The sequence below is a fragment of the Falco rusticolus genome, chromosome 4, assembly GCF_015220075.1.
Source record: "Falco rusticolus isolate bFalRus1 chromosome 4, bFalRus1.pri, whole genome shotgun sequence".
Taxonomy (NCBI): domain Eukaryota; kingdom Metazoa; phylum Chordata; class Aves; order Falconiformes; family Falconidae; genus Falco; species Falco rusticolus.
This window is the reverse complement of record NC_051190.1, coordinates 56780118-56804548: the sequence shown is the minus strand read 5'-3', so window position 1 is coordinate 56804548 and position 24431 is coordinate 56780118. Positions and strand designations below refer to the sequence as shown.

At 39.9% G+C, this 24431-nt stretch overlaps 1 protein-coding gene across 3 annotated transcripts in view; it reads right to left on the bottom strand.

The window, feature by feature from the left end:
* The window catches only part of LOC119147250 (sodium channel protein type 5 subunit alpha-like), a 217113-nt gene that overhangs the window by 155233 nt on the left and 37449 nt on the right, over window positions 1-24431 (bottom strand). For 2 of the 3 annotated variants that reach the window (XM_037385960.1, XM_037385962.1), the window contains exons 1-3: window positions 14656-14738; window positions 11100-11228; window positions 6189-6280 (exon numbers count right to left, since the gene is read on the bottom strand). In XM_037385960.1, the coding sequence (XP_037241857.1) occupies window positions 6189-6280; window positions 11100-11228; window positions 14656-14735 (301 nt within the window). In that variant the 5' untranslated portion in view covers window positions 14736-14738. Of the gene's footprint in view, window positions 1-6188; window positions 6281-11099; window positions 11229-14655; window positions 14754-20082; window positions 20194-21911; window positions 22231-24431 lie in introns of those variants that run through there. The other variant, XM_037385963.1, reaches the window with a different exon arrangement.

Below are 24431 nucleotides of genomic sequence, written 5' to 3'. Positions count from 1 at the left end.
ATTTCCTGGGGTCTCACCGTTTCACAGTAAGACCTTTAAGACAACCAGGTCTTAAACAAGTAGTGAGGTGCAGAAGAAGAAATTTGTAAATGCACTGGAATATTTTTTTTTATTTTATCTAATATTCTGAAATGTTTTTGAAGATTCACGTCATTGGCTGTCCTTTGAATGCACAGATGTTCCTTCACTGAAGCTGGTGAACCCTGGGAAGTCCAAATGCAAACCCAGTCTTAAGAAAGGGAAAAAAGCCAAACTACAGATTCTTTTATGGCGGTACCCTCTGTGAAATCCCTGTAGCACATTTGTTTGTTTGTAATACAAATATGAGCTTGGAGCCCGGTAATTAATCTTACATGGGCACAGACAATGGCAGTCCTAATGTGAAACAGGGATATTAGGAAACAAGACCTACAAAATCCTAATCACCAATAAAGACTATCTGTTTTTAAAAATCAGGCCCCAGCATTGTTAATTTCAAGGTCATTTCAAGAAACATGTTTTTCCCAGTTTACTTACTGGGGTTTTAAATAGAACAGTAATCCTATACTATTAGTTTTACAAGTTCATTCCTTGCAGGTAACAAATAATTTCTTTATAATATGTCTTTGCCCTTTACTTCTTTTCTTCTTTTGTTGTTTTAATAGCACACAGACTTTTGAATGGTTTAAGAAGAGAATGCTTTAGTAATACAATTGCTCTTAATTAAAGGCCATTTAAAAATAACTTGTAGTTTGCCTCCTGGACCTTTGTTAAAACTTTCCAGGAAAACTATTTGAGGAGTGGTATACTTACAGTCTAACTGTTTTTTCTCAGCCTTTAAAAACAAAATTTTCTCAGAAAATGAGGTAGCGTCCATCAAGTTGCTTGACACAACTCACTGCTAACGCAAGTGGTTAAATCACTGTTCACTTAAACTTTCTGTGTCTCATAAATGGAAGGGCTGAGGGGAAATAAGGACACCCAGAACGTCTTGCAGGTGCTCTGCATTTCTCTGAACCAATTCCATGTTTTGTAAAAGCAATGCTAGATGTATTCAAATTTAGAGCACTGTTAAATCTTCTAGATAAATAATCCTCCTTTGAAATAGTGCCAATGAGAGCACTGCAATATAGCTTAATAGAAGATACTATTTATGGGGCATTAAAGGCATTTACTTAATTCTTGCAAGTCAAACATCAAACCAGCATGCAGAAAGAACTGAGGATCTGATCCAAAGCTGTTAATGACAATGGGTCTATAGATTACTCCCTGTGAAGTAATCGATACAGGCTTTTCCTGAATCACTGAATTCTTTCCACATTTCTGGGTCAAATCCTGCTTGCACGACACGAAAAACACCATGAAATCCAAAATCAGTGGAATGAGTGCTGTATAGGCAGCCTGACATCTGCAGAAAGCAAGAAGGATTTGGCCCAAACATTCCTGTTAATGCAGGTAGAAATTACCACATTCAGAGGTTAACAAAATAATCAGTTTTCAAATGCAAATCAGAAGCCATAGAAAATGCAAGCAACACCAAACAATGAGAAATGGCAAGATCCCAAAACACCATCCATTCCTTCTAGGAGATGTGAGAAAGTATTAGCATAATTCGGTATGACATCCATACTAGATGTTGGCAATCACCTACAGAACATCAGACACTTTCACGCACAGTCTGGAAACAAGGTGGGAGTAAAAGGAAAAACAGAAAAAAAAAAAAAAGGGAGTGTGACTTACACCACAATCATCTTCACCTAGCCTGCTCCTTCTCCTGAGGATATGTATGTGTCTTGTAAATGTCTGCATGAGTCGTGTGCATGTGGGGAGAGAAGGGCTCATCCTTGATGAATTTATTTTGTCATTAGCCACTCAGACATGGGGAAGCAGAGTGTAATAGCATGTTGGCAAACTTGGATGGTTGTCAGCATCCCTGTAGACCATCTTTGCATAGAAATGTGTCTGTCAGGTCAGTCTCCAAAGAAAACACAAATATGCCATGTATTTCTCACCTCTAGGATAGTCACTTTTTGAGTTAAGTGATTCACCCACCAGAAGGATGACATTTACCTCTCTGCAGGGGGGGTTCAGTGGGATCGAAGTCAGTGAACAAGGGTCAGTCTCCTCCGCACAGTCTTAATTCTTGTGCTCCAAGCCCTTTTCTGGTGATCAGTAAAGTACTGGATAACATTCACAACACTATTTATAGCCTTTAGACTCACACTAACTTAAACGGGAGCTGGATCAGGCCCCAAAGTGCCTCGGCCCAATTTGCTATGAGGTCACCTTTCGCCAGTATCCTGTCATTTTATGTGAGATGTCTGTGATGTACACGCCTGCTCCAGAAAGAGCAGTGGAGCTTCTCTGGATACAGGCACTGCACAAAATCCTGGTGGTGACGGTGACAACAGCCTGCATTTTGCAGGCTTTTGATGGGGAGGCACAGAAGGGCATACCTCAGGGCTTTATATTACATCAGTCGGTAGTTATCAAAAACCTCGGTGATTTCCATGCAGATGGACCGTGATTTGAGACCCTCCTACTGTCATGGGAAAGGTTCCTACTGAGCACACTGGGACTTGGCTACGCTGGTAATGGGAGACAAATGAGTGACTTTAGTGGGTTGTTCTGCTGCTGAACATGGTTCCTATCTAGTTTGAAAATGAATGAATCCAGTTGCCATGGCAATGTGCAAGATGCTAATTAATAAATAAAATTACTGAGAGGTACAGGTTTTATGCTCCTGTAGAGAAAATCTTACCTAATTTTAAGCACCTGAACATAAGAGATACCTGAAGGAATTAGAAACTTTTTTCATTTAATGAGCCTGGATAAACAGATATCCAGCTACAGCACAACACTTGCTTTCTCTTGATATCATGGGCAAATCTGGAAAACAGAAAGAAATGGATGTTTTTAGTGCAGGGGGATCCACGAGGGGATCCATGAAGGTCCTGTGCTGTGTTAAGGGCTGCCACAGAGAGTGAGGCACTGACCTGACATCCTACACAGTGGCTCTAAGGTAAAAAATAAAGAGCTGATAATGCACCAATAAAGAATGAGGCTGGATAAGGGTCTGGATTCAGAGATGGGACCTGCAGGTGATCCATGGCCCTGGGGAGCAGGAGGCACTGGCATGACGGCAACCAAATTGAGCCCCAGATGTCCAGCGAGAGGGAAGCACATGGCCTGCTGGTAGATGCTTACGTTTGTGTTGCTGACTCTGGATCTGACCCCATCTTCCCAGGGCAAACCTTCTAATGGAGAAAGCAATGAGATGCTGGAACAGAATTTTCAGGAAGATACCAAGACCTCCGCCTTTGAAGGATTGTTAGAAATCTGGAAATAAATATCATGCCAGGTCTGAGCTACAATAAACACAGCCTTAGGCCAGGGGAGTGGACCCTGAGAGTTTCGGAGATCTTGAGACCTGTGAGTCTGTGTCTCCTACCCCCCCCGTGCCTGCTTGCGCACTTAGAGCCAGGCATTAAAGGCAGGTGAGATTTTTAAAAGCACTAATTGTTAGCTTTACTGACTCCCTCTGGAGTCAATAGTGAAACTCATTGATTTCAAGTGAAGCAGAATGCCTTTGAAAACCAGCCTCTAAGTGCTTTGCTGGACAGAAGCCTTACACCATGGAGGACTTGGCCCGTTACTTTCGGTAAGCAATTTCCCTGAGCATGCTGAGTCCAAGTCTGTTTGTGCAAATATAACTACCTGATGGAAAAGTGTGATCAATTTTATCAAGGAAAAGCTTAGATATTTGCAAAAGAGAATACATCTCAGCATTCTTCACCTAAGATGTAAAAGAGGAAGCAAAAATAACAATCTCCCCCTCCTCCCTCTAGCAGCTGAACTCAAAAATCTTACGGAAGATATTACTGTTCATCACCTTTTCATTTTTAAGCCTATTGTGGAAAAATATTTCATCTCAGCATAAGCCCATGTTATCATTAAAACCTCAGACTGATCTCAAATAAACAGCAGCATCATGCCCAATATTTCTTTTAAAATATATGTCTAACTGAAAAATGGACCGACTCCTCTCAAATTATCTGCTAACCTTAAAAAGAAACCTTAGCTGTCTTTTACAGGCAGCTAGGTCTTCCATGGCAATGTGTAGCCCTCCACATCTGTAATTTAAACATACTGAGGGAGGATGGGTAATACTGACAATAAAATCTAAGGCCAGATATTCTATTAGTGTATCTTTGTGCAGTTCAGTCACGAAATAATTTAGTTACTGGTACCTAAAAATGCAGGTACCAAAACCCTAATCAAATAGAAAGAAATAAAGAAAATATGATTTATTATGTATTACTCAAATAATACTACCCCCCACCCCACCCGCCCCCATTAACCAACAAATGGAACAACTCGGTGTTTAGTATCATTGGAAGGCTTTGGGGTGTGTTTTTAAATAAAGTTTTTCTGAATCGCAACACTTTTTTTTTTTCCCCCACTAAAAAACAAGCCAAATGTTATCATTTGCTGTAAAACAACCTTCAGCTCCAACTCCGATATAGGACAGCCGAAAATGGCTATATATTTATATAACTCAGCAAAATTGACAGGCTATGCTCTGAGAGGCTCAAACCTGAGAGAAGATGGAAAGTGAACGGTGTCCCCTGGAGATGGCTGTCCCTTCAAGTTAGCCTTCAAATTGCTAGCAAAGGAAGCTAGGAAACTCCCCTTTTCTGTCTGATTAGCCACTACTATCTATCCCACCTAATCTGTAAAACTATGCTCAACTTTCTATTTCCCAAGGAAAAAAAAAACCCTTTCTCAATGGCAATCCAATTAGAGAAAAGTTAAAAAAAAAACCTTTCTGCTAATAGATTACTCTTTTTTTTTTTTAAAGAAAAAAATTAACATAGCAACTGATTTCAAGCAATACCAGCCCTAATGAATGACCATCTTAAAATATTCTTTAAAAGCTGTATTTTGACACACACTTTCAATGAAAAGTACCTTGCTCTTTCAGTAATTCCACTGATTTTCATTAATGTTGGAATGAGGCAGTAAACCCTAGACCCATACATAGGTTTTCTTCAAACTTCAATTCCACAATTCCCATTTCTAGTTTATACTCCATGTGAATGCGGCAATTAGTTGTAATACGTGTCCCTATAAGCTTACACCACAGAATTTGTTTGAGTTTATATTTTAGTGTAGATGCATGCAATATAATGTGTGGAAAAGCCTTTCTAATCTTGAAGAGCTGTGCACGAGAATCTGACTGGTTCTCTTGACAGTTTGAATATTTTTGACATGTAATTGCCAACATCTGTTCAGGATTATCACCGATAGGATCTACCATGCATGGGTTTTGCTATCTTCTCTACCTTGTCATGCAGGTTGGAGATGTTAAACACTGAGGCTGAATGAGACCTGTCCATAGATAATGCTTGGCAAGAAAGTATTGTCACATGGTTAGTCCTCAGTGGACTCACCTCTGCAAAAATTACTTAATAGTAAACATTATTTATTATTTTAAGAAATAGTAATAGATTAAATGAAAAGCTATGAAAAAAGCTTTTTTCACTACCAGATCTGTAGTAAAACACTGATTTTTATTACTGTTTTTTTTTGGGGGGGGTATCATATCCTCAAAAATGTGAGAAAATACGATTTGATGAAATTCTGAACCTACTGCTATCAACTATGAAACATTTTCTGACCTCTTCAGAGTCTGAAATTTAAACAATGTTTCTGTCACATGCAAATGGGTAAACACCATGACAAATTAGGCTATCTATGCCTGCAGTCTTGAAACCTCAGCTCATAGCACAGATTTAGATTACTCTATCGATGTGCTCTTAAGCACGAATATGCATTTTGAGGTCGTTAACCTTCCATTTTTAAAAATCAATATCCGAAGGCTTTAAAAGAGTTTCGTTGCCACTTTCATATGGTTCATGAATGAGTACTTTACGTACGTGATTCACGAGCCGCTGCGTACCCCTGTTCTTACAGCAGCACTTGTCTCAATGAGGTCTGTAATTTGGGAGGCACTCTAATTCCTTCTGCCCACAAAAAGAGTATTGGAAAAACACATGAAAAATGTATTCTATTGACAGGTCACATTCCCTACATTCCTCCATTTCCTGATCAGTGTCTACGGTTAAGTCATTTGTAATTACTGTGTTTACTACTGGAAATGGCATGTAGGCTTTAACTGCAGCCGGAGTGTTCAACCTGATTTTCACCTGAAATGACTGAGATTGTTTTCAGCGCCCGCAGTACTCTGAACGTTCGTAAGGCTGAGACATTGCCCAGGTCCACAAATTCAGTTATGTATCTGTAACAAGGGAAAGTCACACATAGACAATGACAAAACACCAGCAAAAAAACAACAGTCAAAGGGACAAAGAGAGACAGAGAAAGAATCACTTGTAGCTGAGAGCCAAAACGTAAGGATCAGGGCTTCTTACCTGGGATTACTGAAATAGTTTTTAAAGCTCTCAATACCCTGAAAGTCCGAAGAGGTGAAACACTGCCTACATTCACAAATTCTCCTACATACCTGTAGAATTAAGTCACAGTTATTTGGAATTATACAATAGAGTATGAGACTTGTCTGAATGAAGAATGCATTCATACATAGCAGGAGCGAACGCAGCCAAATGAGAGGTGCATCCACTTTTCAGGCTGTTCTTTGATGCCATTTGTCCCAGGTTTTTCATAGTACACATTATTTCAAATGTTTCTTGAACTATTAAACTTATCTAATAGGCATCAATTCTTTAAAACTAGCGGGTGAACTTTGCTATCATGCTGTTCAGCAATAAATACTTCAAAGATTTTACCATCATGTAGTTTAACAAAAAAATCTTTACATTATAAGAAACATGAAGTAATTTTGCTGCTCTTAAAAAAATACAAGCTTCACATACCCAAGTAATTTTCCCATAATAGCTTCTGCAAACTACGTATAGGATAACATTGGAAAATAACAGTACAAATGTTTCTAGTGGGTTATTTATTCTAAGATATTGTATTCCGTGGTAAAGCAGATGTTGGTTTCAAGAGATGCTTAAAATTTTATTTTATTTTGTTTTGTACATCAAATTCATGCCCTTTGGCTGCAGGAAGATGGATTTTGAATTAATATAATTGCAATCCTACTAAAAACTATTCATGATTAAAATACTAGTCCCAGCTCTTCACTGCCATGCCTGTTTTGGTCATCATGGAGACCCATGCCACATCTGAGCTAAATGCTCCCAGGAGGGTCAGTGATGGAATGTGTTTGGTTTTATTAGTGTCATACAAAATCATCTCCTCCTAGTCAGTATGCAGCAAAACCATAGTCACCACTGTATCTTCTGAACAAAAGAACTCTTGGACTCTTTAATTTCACTATTCAACTTCTATTCAATTTGATTTACATATTCTACTTCTTTGAGGCATTTGTTTTTACATGTTAAGGAAAAAGCTCGCCTGGTTATTTTACAAAGCCTGCTTAACTGGGCTTTGTGCAAAGGCCTCTGGGGAGGACAAAGCATCCTCTCCATATCTACTAATCCAGATTATAGCCTAGAAAAGCAATATTGCTTCTCCTCTTCATAATCTCATAGGGGAGTCTGGCAAAGATTTACCTGTTTTCTCTCCAGGTTTATCCAGTGCTTCTCTCCCAAACTCTTCTGCAACATGCAGGGGTGAGAAAAAAATAATTTGGGGAGAAGCAATAGCATGGGAACATGGTTTTGCTGACTAGAGATTTGAAAAAAACCTCATTATTAATATTTGAACAAGCACATGAAGCAAATACTACTGCTGCTTGTTCACAATAGTTAATTAAGATTTATTTCATCCATTTCTTGGATGAAAGTGCAGCAGACCAGTCCCTCTGTATCGGGGAGTAAGAAGCAACTGAAATACCCATCCCAATTTACCTGTTAGCCAGGGAATTGCTTGTTGTCTTTAAGCTTTTGGCAGGGCATTTTCCAACCCAGAGTTACAGCTGCCTCTCCCTCGCCTGTCCTGGAAAGTACTCGCTGGCCTAGGAGACAGTGACCTAAGCGGGCTGTTCCATGGTTTCCTCTGAACCCACCCGTGGCCCCACAGAAGGTCACAAGCCGTGGCGGTGGCTGTTAGCACAGGATGAGGGAAAAGCCCTTGAGACCTGTAGCACCTCTTACTCTCTAGTGTGCTATTTAAAACTACTCTCTGTGACACAATCTGTGCTGTTTCTACCCATAAAAGGAGGTAAGAAGCTATTTTGCAACCAATGTTAAAGCAAGCGATGGCCTTTCCGCTATAACACCCATCAGTGTTATAAACTAGCTAAACCTTTGGTCCACCTAAATCTCATGGCCCCTTACCCAGCTCTCCCATTTTGAACCCTCATGCCATCTTTGTTTCCAGATACAGAAATACTTCTAGCATCACACTAGCTACAAGTGTAGACAGCATTAGAGTTACTTGTGTGATCAGTCTAACTTTAAATTACTTGCAAGTTGGATTTATTGGAAGGATAAATCATATCAGAATAGAGTCGATTACCTAACAGTCTGTACTGTGGTGCTTGCATACTTGGGAAGGAGGTTTCATTGTACATCTGAAGATCATATTGCAGTCACTTTTAACTCTCTCTCTGCTGCCTATGGGCTCAAGGAAACACTTTCCTATTTCTTATCTATTATGAAATTCCAATTATTTTTCTTTTTCTTCCCCCTATTCTAAAAATGTTAGTATATTATGCCTTAAAGTCAGAAACAATACAAATGGATGCTGGTTTAGAATAGTACAGCCATTGCTATAACTTAATGTTGAGAAGCTTGATTTTCTGCAGTTGCAGACCCCCTGTTTTACAGATCTTCTAACTAGGAGGTAAAATACATTTGGAAAGAGTATTTAAATGTGGCTAGGAAATAAAGCACAGACAACCAAGCCTCTCATTAAATAAGTCTTAAGGAAGTCAGAATGAATCTTTGGAGTTGAGCACTGACTGGCCATTCAAGTCTAGAATTAGAAAAGAAAAACCATACAACCTCTGGGCACCAAATACGAGTTCCCACCAGCAGGTAGTGAATTGACCTCTGGGCAACTGTCCGCCCCAAGGTCTGTGCAGACCTTCACATCTTTCCAGCTTCCTAAGCCACAGACACCCACAGATGATGTGGACAGAATTTAAGGGATAGCCAGACCTTGTCCCATACTGACTGATCAGACTTGAATGTCAGTGACAGTAAATGAGATGCTCCCAGAGGAGTCCTGCAGAGTCAGGGCTGATGCCCCAACCTCTGTTCGAGCTGAGGTGAGGTAGAGCAGATGCATTGCCAAGGCTGCAAGCTCCTCCTGTCCTTTCCTCTGCTCTTTTCTGCCTCAATGTCAGAAACCTCCTTCCTCATAGAACAGAGGGAACGCACTCATGGAAACCCTCCGTGTTGTGTGGAATTCAGAGACCTGCAAATATACTCACATCCTAACTCATGAACAGATGAACTATTGTACCCTGCTTTTACCACCTATCTAGCTGATGGGCAGGACAGCAGGTTGGTGATGCTTTGTGTTGTTCTGTCCTGCCTTTAAATGTTGCAGGAGAATTGCACTTAGCACTGCTTGAGGAAAAGTTTAGCTGAGAAAAATACCTGATGTGTGCTGACCTCCAAAAGCTCCTCCCCATCTGCACTGAATTTTTTTTAAAAGCTTATCACGATGGCCAGATGTCAGTTCAGCCAAATCCATAGGAATGCAGTAACAGATACCAGGATCTGGCCTAGGGCTGGCTTTGGTCCAAAGCTTTCTAAAATAAACAGGAGTCTTCCCGATGAAGTCTACACAGGTTTTACACATTGTCATGGTGTACTGCTAAATGCTGCTAAGGATCATAGAATCATAGAATATCTCAGGTTGGAAGGGACCCATAAGGACCACCAAGTCCAACTCCCTGCTCCTTGCAGGACTGCTTATAATTAAACTGTACAACGAAGAGTATCATCCAGATGTTCCTTAAATACTGGTCCTGATCCCTGTACCCCACCAGAGTTGTACTATCAATTTCAGTGGCCCTCACCGGTGTTTGAACTAAGTTTGGTTGAATATTTTTTCCCAATCTCGGTTGCATTCAAATATCACAGGCCCAGGAGTTCAGCTCAAATGTCAGTGCTAACAGGTCTGCATTTCACTTAATGCTGTAAATTATGGGGTTTAAAGATGGCAATGAGATCTACATCCAACCCAGAACAGAATATAGGTATCGTTAAGCAGAAAATACAGGGAGATCAGATGAAACCCTTCTATGACAAGGAAATGGGGTCTTTTCAGGACACCTCTACTAGCTTCCACTTCAAGATGACATGTGCTTTTCTCTCTGACTATGAAGAAAATCTGGATCTCTAGCTCAGCTGGAGATACCGACAATGTCAGACATCTGCCTGTGGCCAGAGCTCAGGCTGACCCTGCGTCTGCTGCGAGCGTTGGCTGACTGCTCCCCTACCCCTGTGTATTTTTAGCTGTCTAGATGCCACAAATCCATCAGCTCCTCCAAAGCACCAGAACCCCACATGCCCTGAGCATACTCTCATGATCCAGGTAGAAGTATAGAGCTGAAGGGCAATATCATGTTGGGGGCCAAATTTGTACTCCCTGAGATATATATATATAAAGTTTCAGAGGCCTCTAAATGAATCCTTTATTTTAGAAAAATAGTAATTACTTTCAGAGTGAAGAGGGATTGTGAAGTGAAGAACACAAATACGACTTTGGTGGTGTTATGGATAAATAGAGTATAAATAGGGATTTAAATGCATGGGTATTCAGTCACACTTGTAACACTTTCTATTCAGGGCTATGAAGCGTCCCAAAATTACATTAGATAGAAAGGTATTATTACAGATATTTTACAAACAGCTCTTTCTGTGGAGCTCAGACAGAGAGTAAATAATTTCTCCAAAATAGTCTAGTGAATTGAGAGAACAGAATCAAGGATTCCTCTGACTTCTTCCTCTGAAACCAGTCAGGAAAAAAACCTCCATCCTAACACACTTCAGCATTTTCTCATTTTCAGTACATTTTGAGGGTTTTTTTTTTAAAAAAAGATAACAGCCAGACAACTTTTTAAAAAGTTCTACTGCATATTGCTGTCTTGAAAAATATAAAGGAGTGCTACTTACGCCATAACAATAACACTGAAATCCAGCCAGTTCCATGGGTCTCGAAGGAAAGTGAATTCTGTCATGCAAAATCCTCTCGCCAATATTTTTATCAATGACTCAAAAGTGTAAATGCCAGTGAAAGTGTACCTGGGGAATAAAGTAGCCAAGGTAAGCAAGAGCATTAGCAAGCAGTAGACGGCAGGCATGGTGGAGGCAGACTCAACACAATGCTACTCACATGAGACACTTCTGCCCATCTCCTTGGGATTGCTCATGTGAGTCATGGCTGCAGCACCAGGCCGGACCAAGGAATATGTAAGAAATGGGAAAGCGCTCATCACAGCCCCAGGATGAAGATAATTTTCACCATAGGGTGTACCTTGATGAGCCCTCACTCAGTAAGTCAAGCATGAATGCTGTGCTATGGGACTTTTGAAGCTCTGCCTGCAATTGCCAGTGAAAGAGGAATGGATGATGCCACATTCCTTGATTTTTCTCTGATTTGAAGGAGGGTGGTTCTTCCATTCATACCTCTCATCTCTTCCTGCCTAGGACATTTTGAAGGTTAAAAAATGTCACCATTTGGTTTTATTAGCTAGTAAGGGCATTTTTCCTGCAACTTCCCTTGTGTTCCCTATCAATGATAAATCACGCCAGCCCTGAGTTAGACAGAATACCCTGACAGAAAAAGAGTAAACCAGCTCCCACCCAAATAATATATGTAATCATTTTGACCTGCTTGACAGTAAAAGAGACACAAGGGTGTTTTTTCCCCATCGTAAGATTAGTTGTTTATTACCAATAGCCTCTTGACTGTGATGATCTTGGATAGAACATACATATTACCTTTCGTAATAAAGATGATACTTGTAATAAAATTTAGCAAAATCTCTGTGGAGGATAGTAACGTACCTGACTTATAACATTCAGATCTGTATACACCCAGGGCTCTGCCTACCATCAGAGACATGCTTCAGGGCATACAGCACCTCTTTTTTAATGTTTATACCTGATACATCTATCCCAATGGGACTAGGTATTCTAGGTTATACCTTAACAAAAATAATAAATGTTTAGTATCCACCACTAGCATTCCCTACTCTTTTTTTTCCAAATGAAGATGCAGATGATACCAAAGCCTCTAAAAAAACCCAAACACCTAAAATCCTGTAAAGCACAAGTCTCATAAATCATGATGTTAGGGGCTTTCACTGGAAACCCTAACTTGAATTTTCTGTTCAGCCCCTAAACGTCAGTAGCTATAGTGGTGCCATCATATACAAAAAAATGTTGGGATTTCTGTTTAGTAAAAAAAAAAAAAAAAAAAAAAAAAAGTTGTAAACAATTCAAAATAGTAATATAAGGAAGAATTTAATTATGGATAAAAAGGTAATGTTTTCTTTCAGCTGTGTTCCGCCGATCTGCAGCTGGGCACACATACAGATAGTGGCAAATCTCATGCCTTCCTGCCATCATGTCACACAGTAGAACTAGTTACACATGTTATAAAATCTCAGTATGCTTTATCTTAAAACAGAGATTAGCAGGACAGTTTTTTGTGCAAAAGCGGATGCCAAATGTTTTCCACATCTCCTCTTTGACCATACACCTAAGCATTATCTTGTATCCGACTTTTCATGTTTAGTTTTGCTCTGGTATTTCAAATATAGGTCACCCATGTGACAGTCCCTTTAAGCATGTGTATTCAGTAATACATGCAGAAAACACATGCAAAGAACTAAAAAAAATACTTAACGGTACATAAGCTCATTAAAATGATAAAGCACTTGTATTTATTCAGCATGTCAGATGGTTTAATTGATTGTATAATCATCATCTAATTCTAAATGGATCGGGCAAAGTCCTCCAGCAACTGAACAGCTTCTTTAACAACAGAAGTCAGGATTTTTAAAATGTTTTTAATGGAGGGAAGTTGAATTGATTTCTTTTTTCAGAGTGGTAAGGAAAACATTTTAAAGGAAGATCTAGGACAAATATTTGCACAAGGTTACCCTTGTATCCCCTGTGAGTCTCTGGAACAGCAGAACAAAATGGATTAAATGCATCTTTTCCAAATCCAATATTAATCAATTTGAATTACAGTTCATTGGGTTATTTTGCTCCTCAGAACTACTTGCCTTTGATTTCATTCCATGCGTTTGAGGAGGAAAAGCTGAGAGGTATGAGGGGATGTAGAACAGGAAACATGGAAGGATTTACTCCATACTGCGTGAGACCGTTTGCATGTCTTGCACACCCTGCTTGATGCACTGATAACACCATCCACATCTTCCTGCTTACGGAATACACGACAAGCACTTTGGTATTTTCCTCCAGAGTGTTCAAATTCCCAACTGTAGACCCACTGACCAAACTTTGACTCACATGGATGAGATGTCCATATTTCAGCTGAATACATCATGGCTATGGTACTGTATGGCGCTTTTCAATAGGAAAAGGACAACATCAGGGGAAAAGGAAAGTCACAACCATACTGGAGGGTACTACACTATACAGAAGTACATGAAACATCCTGGGATTAGGATGTTATTGTGATCAGATGAAGTATTTGGTTCAGTGCTGTCTATAATTAGTCATTTATGGCCTAGAAGATGTGCCCCACATGATTTTATGAAACCTAAAATAAGGGCGTTTTACTGCCTTTCCTTACAGCCCTGAGTAGACCAACCACCAGGCTATGGAGCAGCAGATGGTTGTGTTTATTGTGTGTCAGTCAAAAATAAAAAGTGTGTTCTGATTGGTTCAATGAGCCAAAATAATTGTTCAATGCACTGTAGGTTGATTAGCTTGTACATCTGGTATCTGTTTCTAAGAGGAATATTTTAAAGCAACTTCAAGAAATGAAATGGGCTTTCTGAAGCCTGTTAGCCTCCTTTAAAATGATTTTTTTTAAAAAAACCCAAAAAACCAACAACCACCCAAGCAAAAAAAAACCCTGAAGTGGTATCTTTGCTATTTTTTATGAAGGTTTGACAAGGTAAAAAGACAGGAATCCTCATACAAGTGTTCCCAGACAATGTTATGCCTGCTCTAGTGTATGCCTAGCAACGATTACAGGGGAACACTTCTCATGATGCACCCAGTCCAAAAGAAACTTTTGCTTCCAATAAGTTTCAGTTTAAGGACAGAACTAAATATGTCCAGGAAGAATTTTTTGAAATAATTCAGCCTATTCTAATGTGTCCAACCATGAAGTTCTTGCATGGGAAATGTGGAAGGTTAGCCAGTTTCAAATGGAATTCTCCTCATATGTGATTTCATTCAGATGTAGCATAGCAGGTGCATTTAGTATGCAATATAATCATATAAATATATATATTAATATATAAAGCAATAAGTATGAGCTTGTAGACTAAAAATTTTTAGTCTGCTTACTAAGGGAGTTTTCAGTCAACAAACACCTGGAAAAACATTTTGTCAGGACAGATACTATGGTCAATATTACGGGAAAGAAATTAGACAACAGCAAACAAGAGGAAAAGAAGGATGTGACAAATGGAAGAGGAAGGATGAGATAAGGACAGGGAAGCTGTAAACCAGCAAGGATACTTACTCAACATATTTATTCCATGATGGAGTCTCTGATTGTGCCATGAACACACAATTAGTTAAAATAGTGCACATAATAAACATACTGAACAATGTAAATAAGCGAATTAAGGAAAACAACATATATAAGACTTCATAAATTTTTGTCATTTCACACAAGATATGACAGCTCACTCATAATTTGCAAGTTGCTTAAAAAGGACTATAGACATCTGTTTGCAGGTGCATAATGAAATAAATAATTATATAAACATAGAAAAATGCGGGAACCTTCCCTGTTTTTTTTTTTCTTTGCCTGCATCTTTTATACATACTTTATACAGTAAACAAATGTACTGACTCTGCAGTCTTCTGAAAATACAATACCCCAAATTTACAGCTGTGTTGGTCAGATGACAATGTGCATAGGTGCACAACTTTGTATGAAAAGAGGGATTAGTCTCATTTAAGTATCTACGGAAAAACCTGTGTCTGCAAATTCCCATTTTATTTTGCATCCTGAAACATTTCTCAGGCAGTAGGGCAAGTAATAAATCTGGTATTTCTAATCTCTCTAATGGGCTTGAGGTCTCGCTTTCAGTATAAAGTTTCACCAAAAGCTAATATGAGTTTCAGAGCACTAATTTTAAGGCTTGGTCTGCAAACCCGCTTGGCAGATATGCAGGCTTGGTCTGCAAAGCTGACTGCCTCAGCTGGGGCACCCAGTTCCCTAATTGGAGGCTAAAACAAACCTCCCAAGTGTATAGTCCCTGCACTTAGCTGCTAAGCTGAGGCCATAAATACAAAAAGGAGCACCCTAAATCGAATTCCTGAAATTGGAAACATAGTTCACTGAACTGCTCTCCTAAAAGCACATGCCACTTTCTGTAAAAAAAAAAAATTACTAAACACGATGGGATTCTCCTGCATAAATAATAGGTCTCATGCTACTGGAGAAAGTTTAACTAATGAGTTTAAGTAGACAAATGATAAGGCAAACAGCCTACATCTCAGCCCATAAGCTGGGACCCTTCCCAGGGAAGAATGGCAGCATCCAAATGTAAATTTCTTTTGCCTTCTTTAGGAAAAAAAAAAAAAAAGTTGAGATTTTTTTTCACCTCTTTACCAATGCCATTGGTGTTATTTTTTATTTGAGAATAGTGATCAAAGAATATATTTTCAAATATATCCTGAAGTATTTGTATGAAAATTGTCCTTTCACAGAGCCAAAATCTCTGCTGAATACAGAGTGGAACATTTTCCGATGGGCCACGTAAGCAGCTATGAGTTTGAGTTGGTAGCAACCAACCTGTCCATTCCCCAGTGCCACTGACAAAAGCAGTAATTGAACTCAGAGGGACTGCTCGTCTCACAAACATTCTCCACTTCTGGCCCAACACCTCTGGCTGAAGGACTGGAAGGATATCTGATAGCCAGTCACATTTTCTCATGTCAGCTTGAGATATGTTTCTATAAGTTGTGTCCATCTGGTTAACAATTAGTTTATAAGCTGCAGCCAGCCTAGAATACACTGGATTACTTTTTCAACTGCAGTGAAATGCTATGAAAACAACAATAGTAAACCAGAGTGGTATCTTCAGGCCATGCCAAACAAATACTGTACTTCAACTCCAATCAAAGAAATGCCTCTATAACCACCCCTTTTAGGATGACTGGTCTGATTTATACATCCCTGTTTCTTTGTAGTATAAGCAGAATCTAACAGCTTTCCCAGATGCTCACTTACAGGCAGGTGTCATCACCCTCTTACTCAAACACCGAAGAGAATATACCAGAGAACACAGGTTGAAAATGTAAGGGGTCAGCTTTGGGACATCAAAAGCACTATGAATTCAAAACGAGTTTCATGACCAAGCTGAAAACTACAAAGAACATAAAAGAATGAAACATTTCAGCTGGTCATGCACCGAAGTCAGAGATCTGCTTTAAAAGAAAGAGAAAACAGAAATTCCTACCTGAAACCTAATGCAATTGTTTGCATTTGAAAAACTCAGTGATGATGATCTGCTCAGAAAGGACAAAGGAGATGAAATTGTGATAAGCTATATTAGCAGCATTGTGTATTACCTATTTTAGAGCTGCTACTAATTCCGGGTTTTGACAGCCTACTCATCCATGACTTGACATGGCTAACGCATCCCAAAATATTGGTTGGACTCTGTTATGGACAACAAGCCAAATATACTAAGCTACTAATCAGGATCCTTTCTGCAATAAATTAAACCTACTACTGCCAATCTGAGGTTATAGAATAGGCTTTGCGCAAACTGATTCTAAAGTTATAAATTTTATCTTCTCACACAAAGATACTGAGTCAAATACGGCATACTTCTATTCTAGACTTCATTATGATGGATAATTGTTAATTAGCAGACTGAATACTAGAGGCTTTTTAAGTGATCATTGCCAAATTACATATAATATGTGCAAGCAAAGGTTAGTCCCAATCAATAGTACATATAATTGGTGCTTCACAAGGTCTCATTTTCCCTTACGGAGGAAAGTGTGTAAAATCAGATAGGAGAAAACTTGCCAGCAGAAAATATGAACAAAGATTGGAAATTCTTTAAGATTTGTTTTGTTTTGTTTAAATGGGCATGAATCCATAATTCCAGCATCAAGAAAGGTAATTTTGGCTAAGACCCCATACTGGATCAGTGGCAAATTGAGAGTAACTATCCGTATTACCTAGAAAAACTCTGAATAGGAATAGCTATGAGTTTTATACAGGACAGCAAACTGCTTGGAGAAACTAAGGACAGCACAGGATGGTCCTTGGCTTGCAGGCAAGAAGAACTAAGAGCCTTTTAAGCAGAAGGCATCAATGAAAAGTTACAGTGGTTTAATCTTATTAATAGGTGGAGATATTAAATAAAGATGTTTGTAATAGCTAATAATGATGCAGAAGGCAAGAAGTGTTCACCCAACGGGATGCAGACACACACTCCCCGTGTCCTCTGTGACAGAAACGGACCATGGCCTTGCTCTGGGCAGCCGCCTGGGCAGCGGTCCTTTCATGAGGCCTCCTAGACTTTGAAGAAGAGGAAAAATGCCTAGAAGAGATTTAGGGATATGTTGTTAATTGGAATAGTTTATATTACTAGGAGAATGTGGATGTTTTTAACATTGGAAGGGTGTATTTTCGAATGTCTAGACTAATCCAGGATGAGCAGGGAACATACAGGATCTACCCTGCCTGAAGTCTCAGAGGGAGAACTCCATATACAGCTACTTAGCCAAGAAATGTGACCCCCACAGATTCTATGTAGGATGATTTTACTCTGTGCTCTCTATTCTGCTCTACTATTGGCCTTCACAGTACATTCAATGACCCGAAATGGAAATATGGCATCTACTAAAGAAGTTACTTCAGATACTTACGTGACAGGGCACCATTTGCTAATGCTCTTTTTTGGCTTTTGCCCTGGGGAAAATAAAGATTGCTTGATTACACTCACACCAGACAATAGATCTGGTTCCCAGATTCATGCCTGTGACATTATCTGCTTGAGTACTTGCCGATTCAGGCTCCTTTCTGCCTGGGATACTGGCTGCCTGCTCAGCCAACTGGCCTTTGTGTTTCAGGTAGGTGTGAAAGATCCTTATTGACAGAAAACAAACCAGTGCCTAATGCAGGAACTTCAGGGCAGTTTCACTAGGACTGGAGCTGTTGCCTCCTGCCTGTGCTGGCCAAAGATCATTGGATTTCCTGACATTATCAGCGCAAGGTGCTAACTTGGGTCTTTCTGGGACTAAAATGCTATTTTCATTGTGACCTTCCACTCCAAATTTTTACACTTATCTGACCACATTTCTGTTCCCAACTTATCTTTCAAATTCACTCATCTGCCGTCTTTATCCTTGGAAGCAATGTGAGGAGGATTTCTTGCATACTTCTGTTTTGGCTGACTGCTACCAAGGGCACGTAGTTTCTGTGTATTACACATACCTGTGACCTCTTGGCTTCATTAGCTGGTGTAGAAAAAAGTCAGCAGAAGACAGAATAGGCCTTCAAAGCTGGAGGCAATATTCACACATGCAGGTTTTTTTCTAAGAAGTTAAAATTTTCAGGTTCTTTTAGCCATACCTGTGCAAATTTGTTGACCCCAATTAACTTCAGCAAGGCTGTGCTGATGTAACTGTACCTAATAAACACTGTTGGGCTCTGGGTATGCAGCAGCACATGTTGCTTGCATGTATAACCTGATCCATAAGCAAATCTCTCTGCAAAATTCTATGGTGTATTCTTAGTAACCATAATAATATCTTGCCTGATATCACATATTCATTTTTGCATAGAAGTATTGTAACTAGAAGCTTTACCTGCTTTTCCTCTTGCTAGAATATCTATATCCTCACTTCTTTTCTTCTCACTGTATGGACAACCACTGGTAATCTGGTTACTTTCCCTATATTTTTTTTCCTGAAATTTGATAGTAAGCCAATAATTCTAAGATGCTACCTGCTTAGTATTTATTAGTTCTCTGTGGTGGACATGAGCATTGCAGGTGAGGGATTTCCATCACTAAAACATTATGCGATCATCACAGCAGCATGTGGAACCTTTGAATTACCACTGCCAGGTCCCCCATGCACACCATACAGAAAGCAGGCAACTCATGAAAAAGGATGTGTTTTTAGTAATGTTCACACAAAGCTGAACATTTGGGTCAGTTTGGTCTTCCAGAGAGATGTGACGATGTCAGAATATAATGTTTTTGTAGCTGTGTTAAAAAAACAAGCCAAAACCAACCACTGCAGCCTATCTTGCGTGACTTCAGAACTAGGGCTAGGGGAAATCAGGCATCACCCTTTCATTGAAAGGTCCAGCAGGCCAACCTGTGCTTTCATTCCTAGCTGGCTAACACATTGCAATAAGCAAACTTAAAAAAAAATAAATGCAACAAACCAGTTTTTTGCAAGTTCTGTTTCAGGAGAGCAAAAAGATTCAGTTCTGAGGCAGTACAAAAATAAATTGCGTCTTCATATGGTGTCACAGAGTCTCATGGGAGAGGGTGCTTAAATGCTCAGTAGTAAAGCTCTCCATCAGTGCAGAGTTCCCCAGGTATGCACCAGCCTCCTGGCTCCCTTCCTTTGTAAGGTACTACACCCAGTTTCTTCCACTGACTCTTTACTAAACATGACCAGGCCCTTCACACCTTCTAATCTTGAGTAAACTCACCAGACTCTCCAGCACACTTCACATTGTCTGATGCCAGCAGTATAATATCATCCTTTTCATAGCTCACATAACAATATAAAACTGAACAAACCAAAAATCCAAGCGTATTTCTGCTTGTGCAAGCAAATTCAGCCAAAAGACTTAAAACAGCTTAATGAAACAAAATGGTTTCTGACTTCCATCCATCTGTGTTTAAAAATCATATAAAATACATGAGGAGGGAAATCAACAGAAAGGATATGAATGTACCAAAATTTTAATTGCTGCTCTTCTGATTGGATGGAAAGGACTAAGTACATACAAGGCAGGAGTGGCACTAAATCGAAAGATTGTCTTCCCTTTGTTCAGTACTATAAATGTCTGGAAAACAAAATAGAAAATGAGAACATTCAGTATCTGCATTGATGATCAGCTTTTCCCAGCCCACATCCCTTTGGGAAAATCCTGCCAGTATCCCATACTTCCTCTCCACTCCCTCCTAAGACCCACAAATTCCTTTCACTCAGCGAAGAGTTTAGTCCAAGAGCCTCCCAGTAGAGCCATTGCCAGTTCTATTGCAATACCCCAACTATTTTTTCTTCCTTCATCCTTACAGGGTCCTTTGCCAACACCTCCATCACGGGGCTGGGAAGAGAGAGGAATCAACTGTAAAAATAAAAAACAACCTGGAGACTAAGATGTGGTGGAGAGACTTTTATGATGCTCTTCTTTCCAGCCACTGGCAACCTTGCTATGTTGTTACTCCATCTTCTCTGCCTTGAGTGCTTTGTTGCTCTCAGTTGATCTCTTTTGTCTCACCAAGTAAGAAGCTGCATGCGGCGCAGCTCCACAGCAGGATCTGACCCCCGCACTGGGGCACTGTCATTGTACTCAGGTTAATACGGGCAGAGGAAACGATACTGTGAGTTATCTTGAATCCAAAGCAAAGGTGAATTGGATGCTGGCCCAATTTACAGAGCTCTGAAGGTGCCCCACAGTGCAAAGACAAATGAATATTCACTCTGAGACAGGATCAGGAGACCCAATAGATCAACTCTAAGCTACTCACCCACCTTAAGTCTAAGACCTTCATGACACTAAAATTGCAAATCTATATCCTGTTGCTTGTGCCCGGGGATAGTAGGCAAATTGAAAGGTAAATTAATTCTGGCCCTTCCAGGTAAGTAATTTATTTGTCTTTATCCATTTAACTTTTATTCTGTAGTTCTTGCACTTGTTCCTACACCGTTCTAATAGGAGTAGCACTGCGGTCATATTAATTCATTGTTTACAGGAAATAGCATAGCCCAAAATCAGGAACAGGAACATGAAAGAACTGGAAGCTGCCTAAAAATACACTGTGCTTCCAAGCCTTATTTTGTCCTCCATTTTGCAAATGTTTGGAAAGGGGAACGAACTGTAGTAAGCAACCAGCCCAGCTCTGCTGTCAACAGCCTTTTGACAGAAGCTGTTTGCACTGTTGTGGCTTTAGTCCAGCCTACACGTGATTCCTCATCAGGTGATCTCGCTTTGGGACAAAGCTTACCCTTCTGCACAGTGCCAGCATTGCACATGCTACTCACATCTCCCTTCGGCTCTATTTTGGTCCTCTTAAAGGGAATTGAACTATCCCCCAGCAGGAAAAGAACTGCTGCTCTCCAGGAACGGTTGTGGAGGTGTCTCCTGCTCTTGTGCAGAGTGCTAGCACAAGACTCAAGTCACCCAGAAGCCCTTAACATTAAGGGGCTTAAGTGATAAACAACGGAACTGTGAAGGGTCAAGGCTCATGCAGAAGGCAAGGTAGGGTCGATAAAAACCTCTGGCTTAATTTAACTCAGCTACTGCTCTGCTTTTTTCAGACACTGCATATTCATACCCAGAGTTATCTGAAAACACCCAAGTTTTAATTATGCTTTTTATCCCTCTTTGCCCTCCTGCTTAGATGTTTTCTGGGAGCCCTGCTCATGCCAAAAGTCTGATCCTTTATCTGGAAAAAAATATTTTTACTGGCTGCAGAAAGATAAAAAAACAGAGCCCCCAGAAGAGAGGCAGCGTTTATGCTTTGGCAAGAGGAAGGAAGCAGGCTGGCTGGCGCTCACCTTACGATCATTGTAGAAAGGATCAACGTCCTCCAGTGGCTCCCCAATGAGCTCCGGAGGAACAGTCCCATAGATATCAGGCAGCTTCTTGCAAGCTTGCAAATCAAACTGAGGCTGAGGTTTCTCTTCTTCACCCAGCTGCTCTCTGTATTCCTGCTTTGCATTCCTTGCAAGCTTCTCCGCAATTCGTTTCTCAATAGCAGCCAAGGATTCAGGCGTGAACCGGTGGAAGCTGTTAGTACCCGGTGGTAACAAGAAGTCAGCCATCTTTTCATCCTGCTTTGTCTTTACTGGTCTTTACTCCTAGTAGTGGAAACAGCTGAAAAAAAAAGTACCAAAGGTTAGTAACAGGAGCAAAGTAAGATGAACAAAGCCATCAGAATGAAAAAAATAAATAACTTGTAGGCTATCTACTATCAGGAAACCCTTTATCTATTTTTATGTGGTTAGCAGAACATCAAGGAAAGCAGAAATGACTGAAACTGTAATTTCAATTAGAAATCACTCATGATCAGAGCTAAAAAACCTTTGTAGATAGACTGTGTAGTATTCCTAAGTTTTTTCTGTCACTTGGGATCCTAAATCCAAACTAAGGAGTAACTTAGATTCATACAAGCTTAAGTTTCATTGGAAGCCACAGGGAATTGGATTCCTAACTCATTTTTGAAAATGCAGCTCTGGGAGTGGGTGAAAAATGTGCCTAAGTTTACTGCAGGGCAGACTTAAATCAGCCGATCTCTGTCCATATAATGCAAACTCTAAAAATGCCCCAGCTGTTCTATTCCAAATTTAAAGAGTGAAGGGTCAAGTTCAGATTCTTAAATCACATAGAAATTCTTCATAATCTCTGTCTTAGGCTTCTGCAACATAATTTTTATTTTCCTTTGGGGTAGGAAATAGCATCTTCAAGACATCTGTCATAACTTTTGAGCATTTTCTTCTCCACACCCTAATATCTGAAGGATGTTGGAAGCCCAAATGTGCCTGGCAAAGCCCGACCTTCACGAGAGCAATCCAAGCTTCTGAGATGCTGAACAGCCACAGCTGCCAGTTCATCACATCTGGAAAGGAGGCTCCTTCCATCCAAAACCAGTTTGAACATCTAACGCAAACCTGTGAGGTGTGACCATCTTGAGTTGATGGTGCTTCACCGTTAACACTTCCAGTCCCTGCCTGCATGAAAACAAGAATTGCCACATTGCTTCAACTTACGCGAATAAAGCCAAGCGTGAAAAATACCGCAGAACAAAAAGCTTTCTTGTATCTGCACTAAACAACATGGATAGCTGTGAAAATTAATGTAAAACTACTGTTTGGAAAGGGATGAAGCTTATCCCTGTTCTAGTAGCCTGCACTAATCCATCCAAGTTCACAGAAGCTGCATTTTGCAATTTAATAGTGACTTTGTGGCACGTTTTTCCAGCAAAAGAAATCCACACTACATAACAATTAAAACTCATTTCACAGAAGAAACACAGTCCTTGCTTTTTTTACCACCACCAGACCATTCATACCAAATCAGAATATAAGCTGATGACAAACAAAATAGTAGATTTTGAGGTGGGCTACCCGATTGCATTTGTCGACGCGTGCAGGATACAAACCTTTGTTCAGCCGCAATTGTTGTTTTCTGCTTTCAGATGGTATTTGTCTATTTACAGGGGATAGTTCCAGATAGTTTGCTTCTATTAGGCTCTGTGATGACAGCATTTTTGTTAGCAAACACGACTTTAACTGGACTCTGCATGACAAATAGCATATTTATTGACTCAATTTATTTGAGTAAAGTACTCTTTCAAATAACTACTGTTTTTCCTATTCTGAATTCGTTTTAAAATGAATTCATTAAATTGTCATTGATCACAGCCTATCATACAGGAATGATTTACTGGAGCTTGTACATTATACTCTGCATCCCTGCTTGTTTGAACAAGCAGGGCTAAAATGAATTAGCCTTCCTGGAGTTTGAGTATTCTGACATTCTCCTTTATATTTATTGTCTTTATTCCTTTCCCCTCACCCCCCACATCATTTGCTTTATCCCCTTCCTCCTGAAAAACAGGAAATTTGAAGCTTTCCCACAAACTGAGTTTTCTTATGCTTGACGCTTTATGACTCAGCACCAGTGCAAGCGAATAGAATTTTGTTTTCTGTACTTTACAACAGTACAGGTGACCAGAGAATTCTGAGTTTTTTGTCACTTCCAGTTTTGTTTCTTCACAGTGAAACCTGTCTCAGTGCTGAAGGGGCCAACAAAAATGATCAGTACTACTGGCAGGGCACAGACTAGGTCTCTCAGCTGAGAGGAAATCATTGCAGGCTGGTAGTTGAGGTCCAGATAATTATGAATGCTGTGAAGATGGCAAATGAGGAATGATAGTTTGCTCTTTCTTATCATACAAGAATGGTGAAGTTTAATGTGAAATCACAGAGCAGCAGGTCTGAAACAACACCAGACCCACTTTGCACAAGGTGCAAGGTTATCCTGGCTGTGTTGGCTGCACATGGCAAGAGTTCACA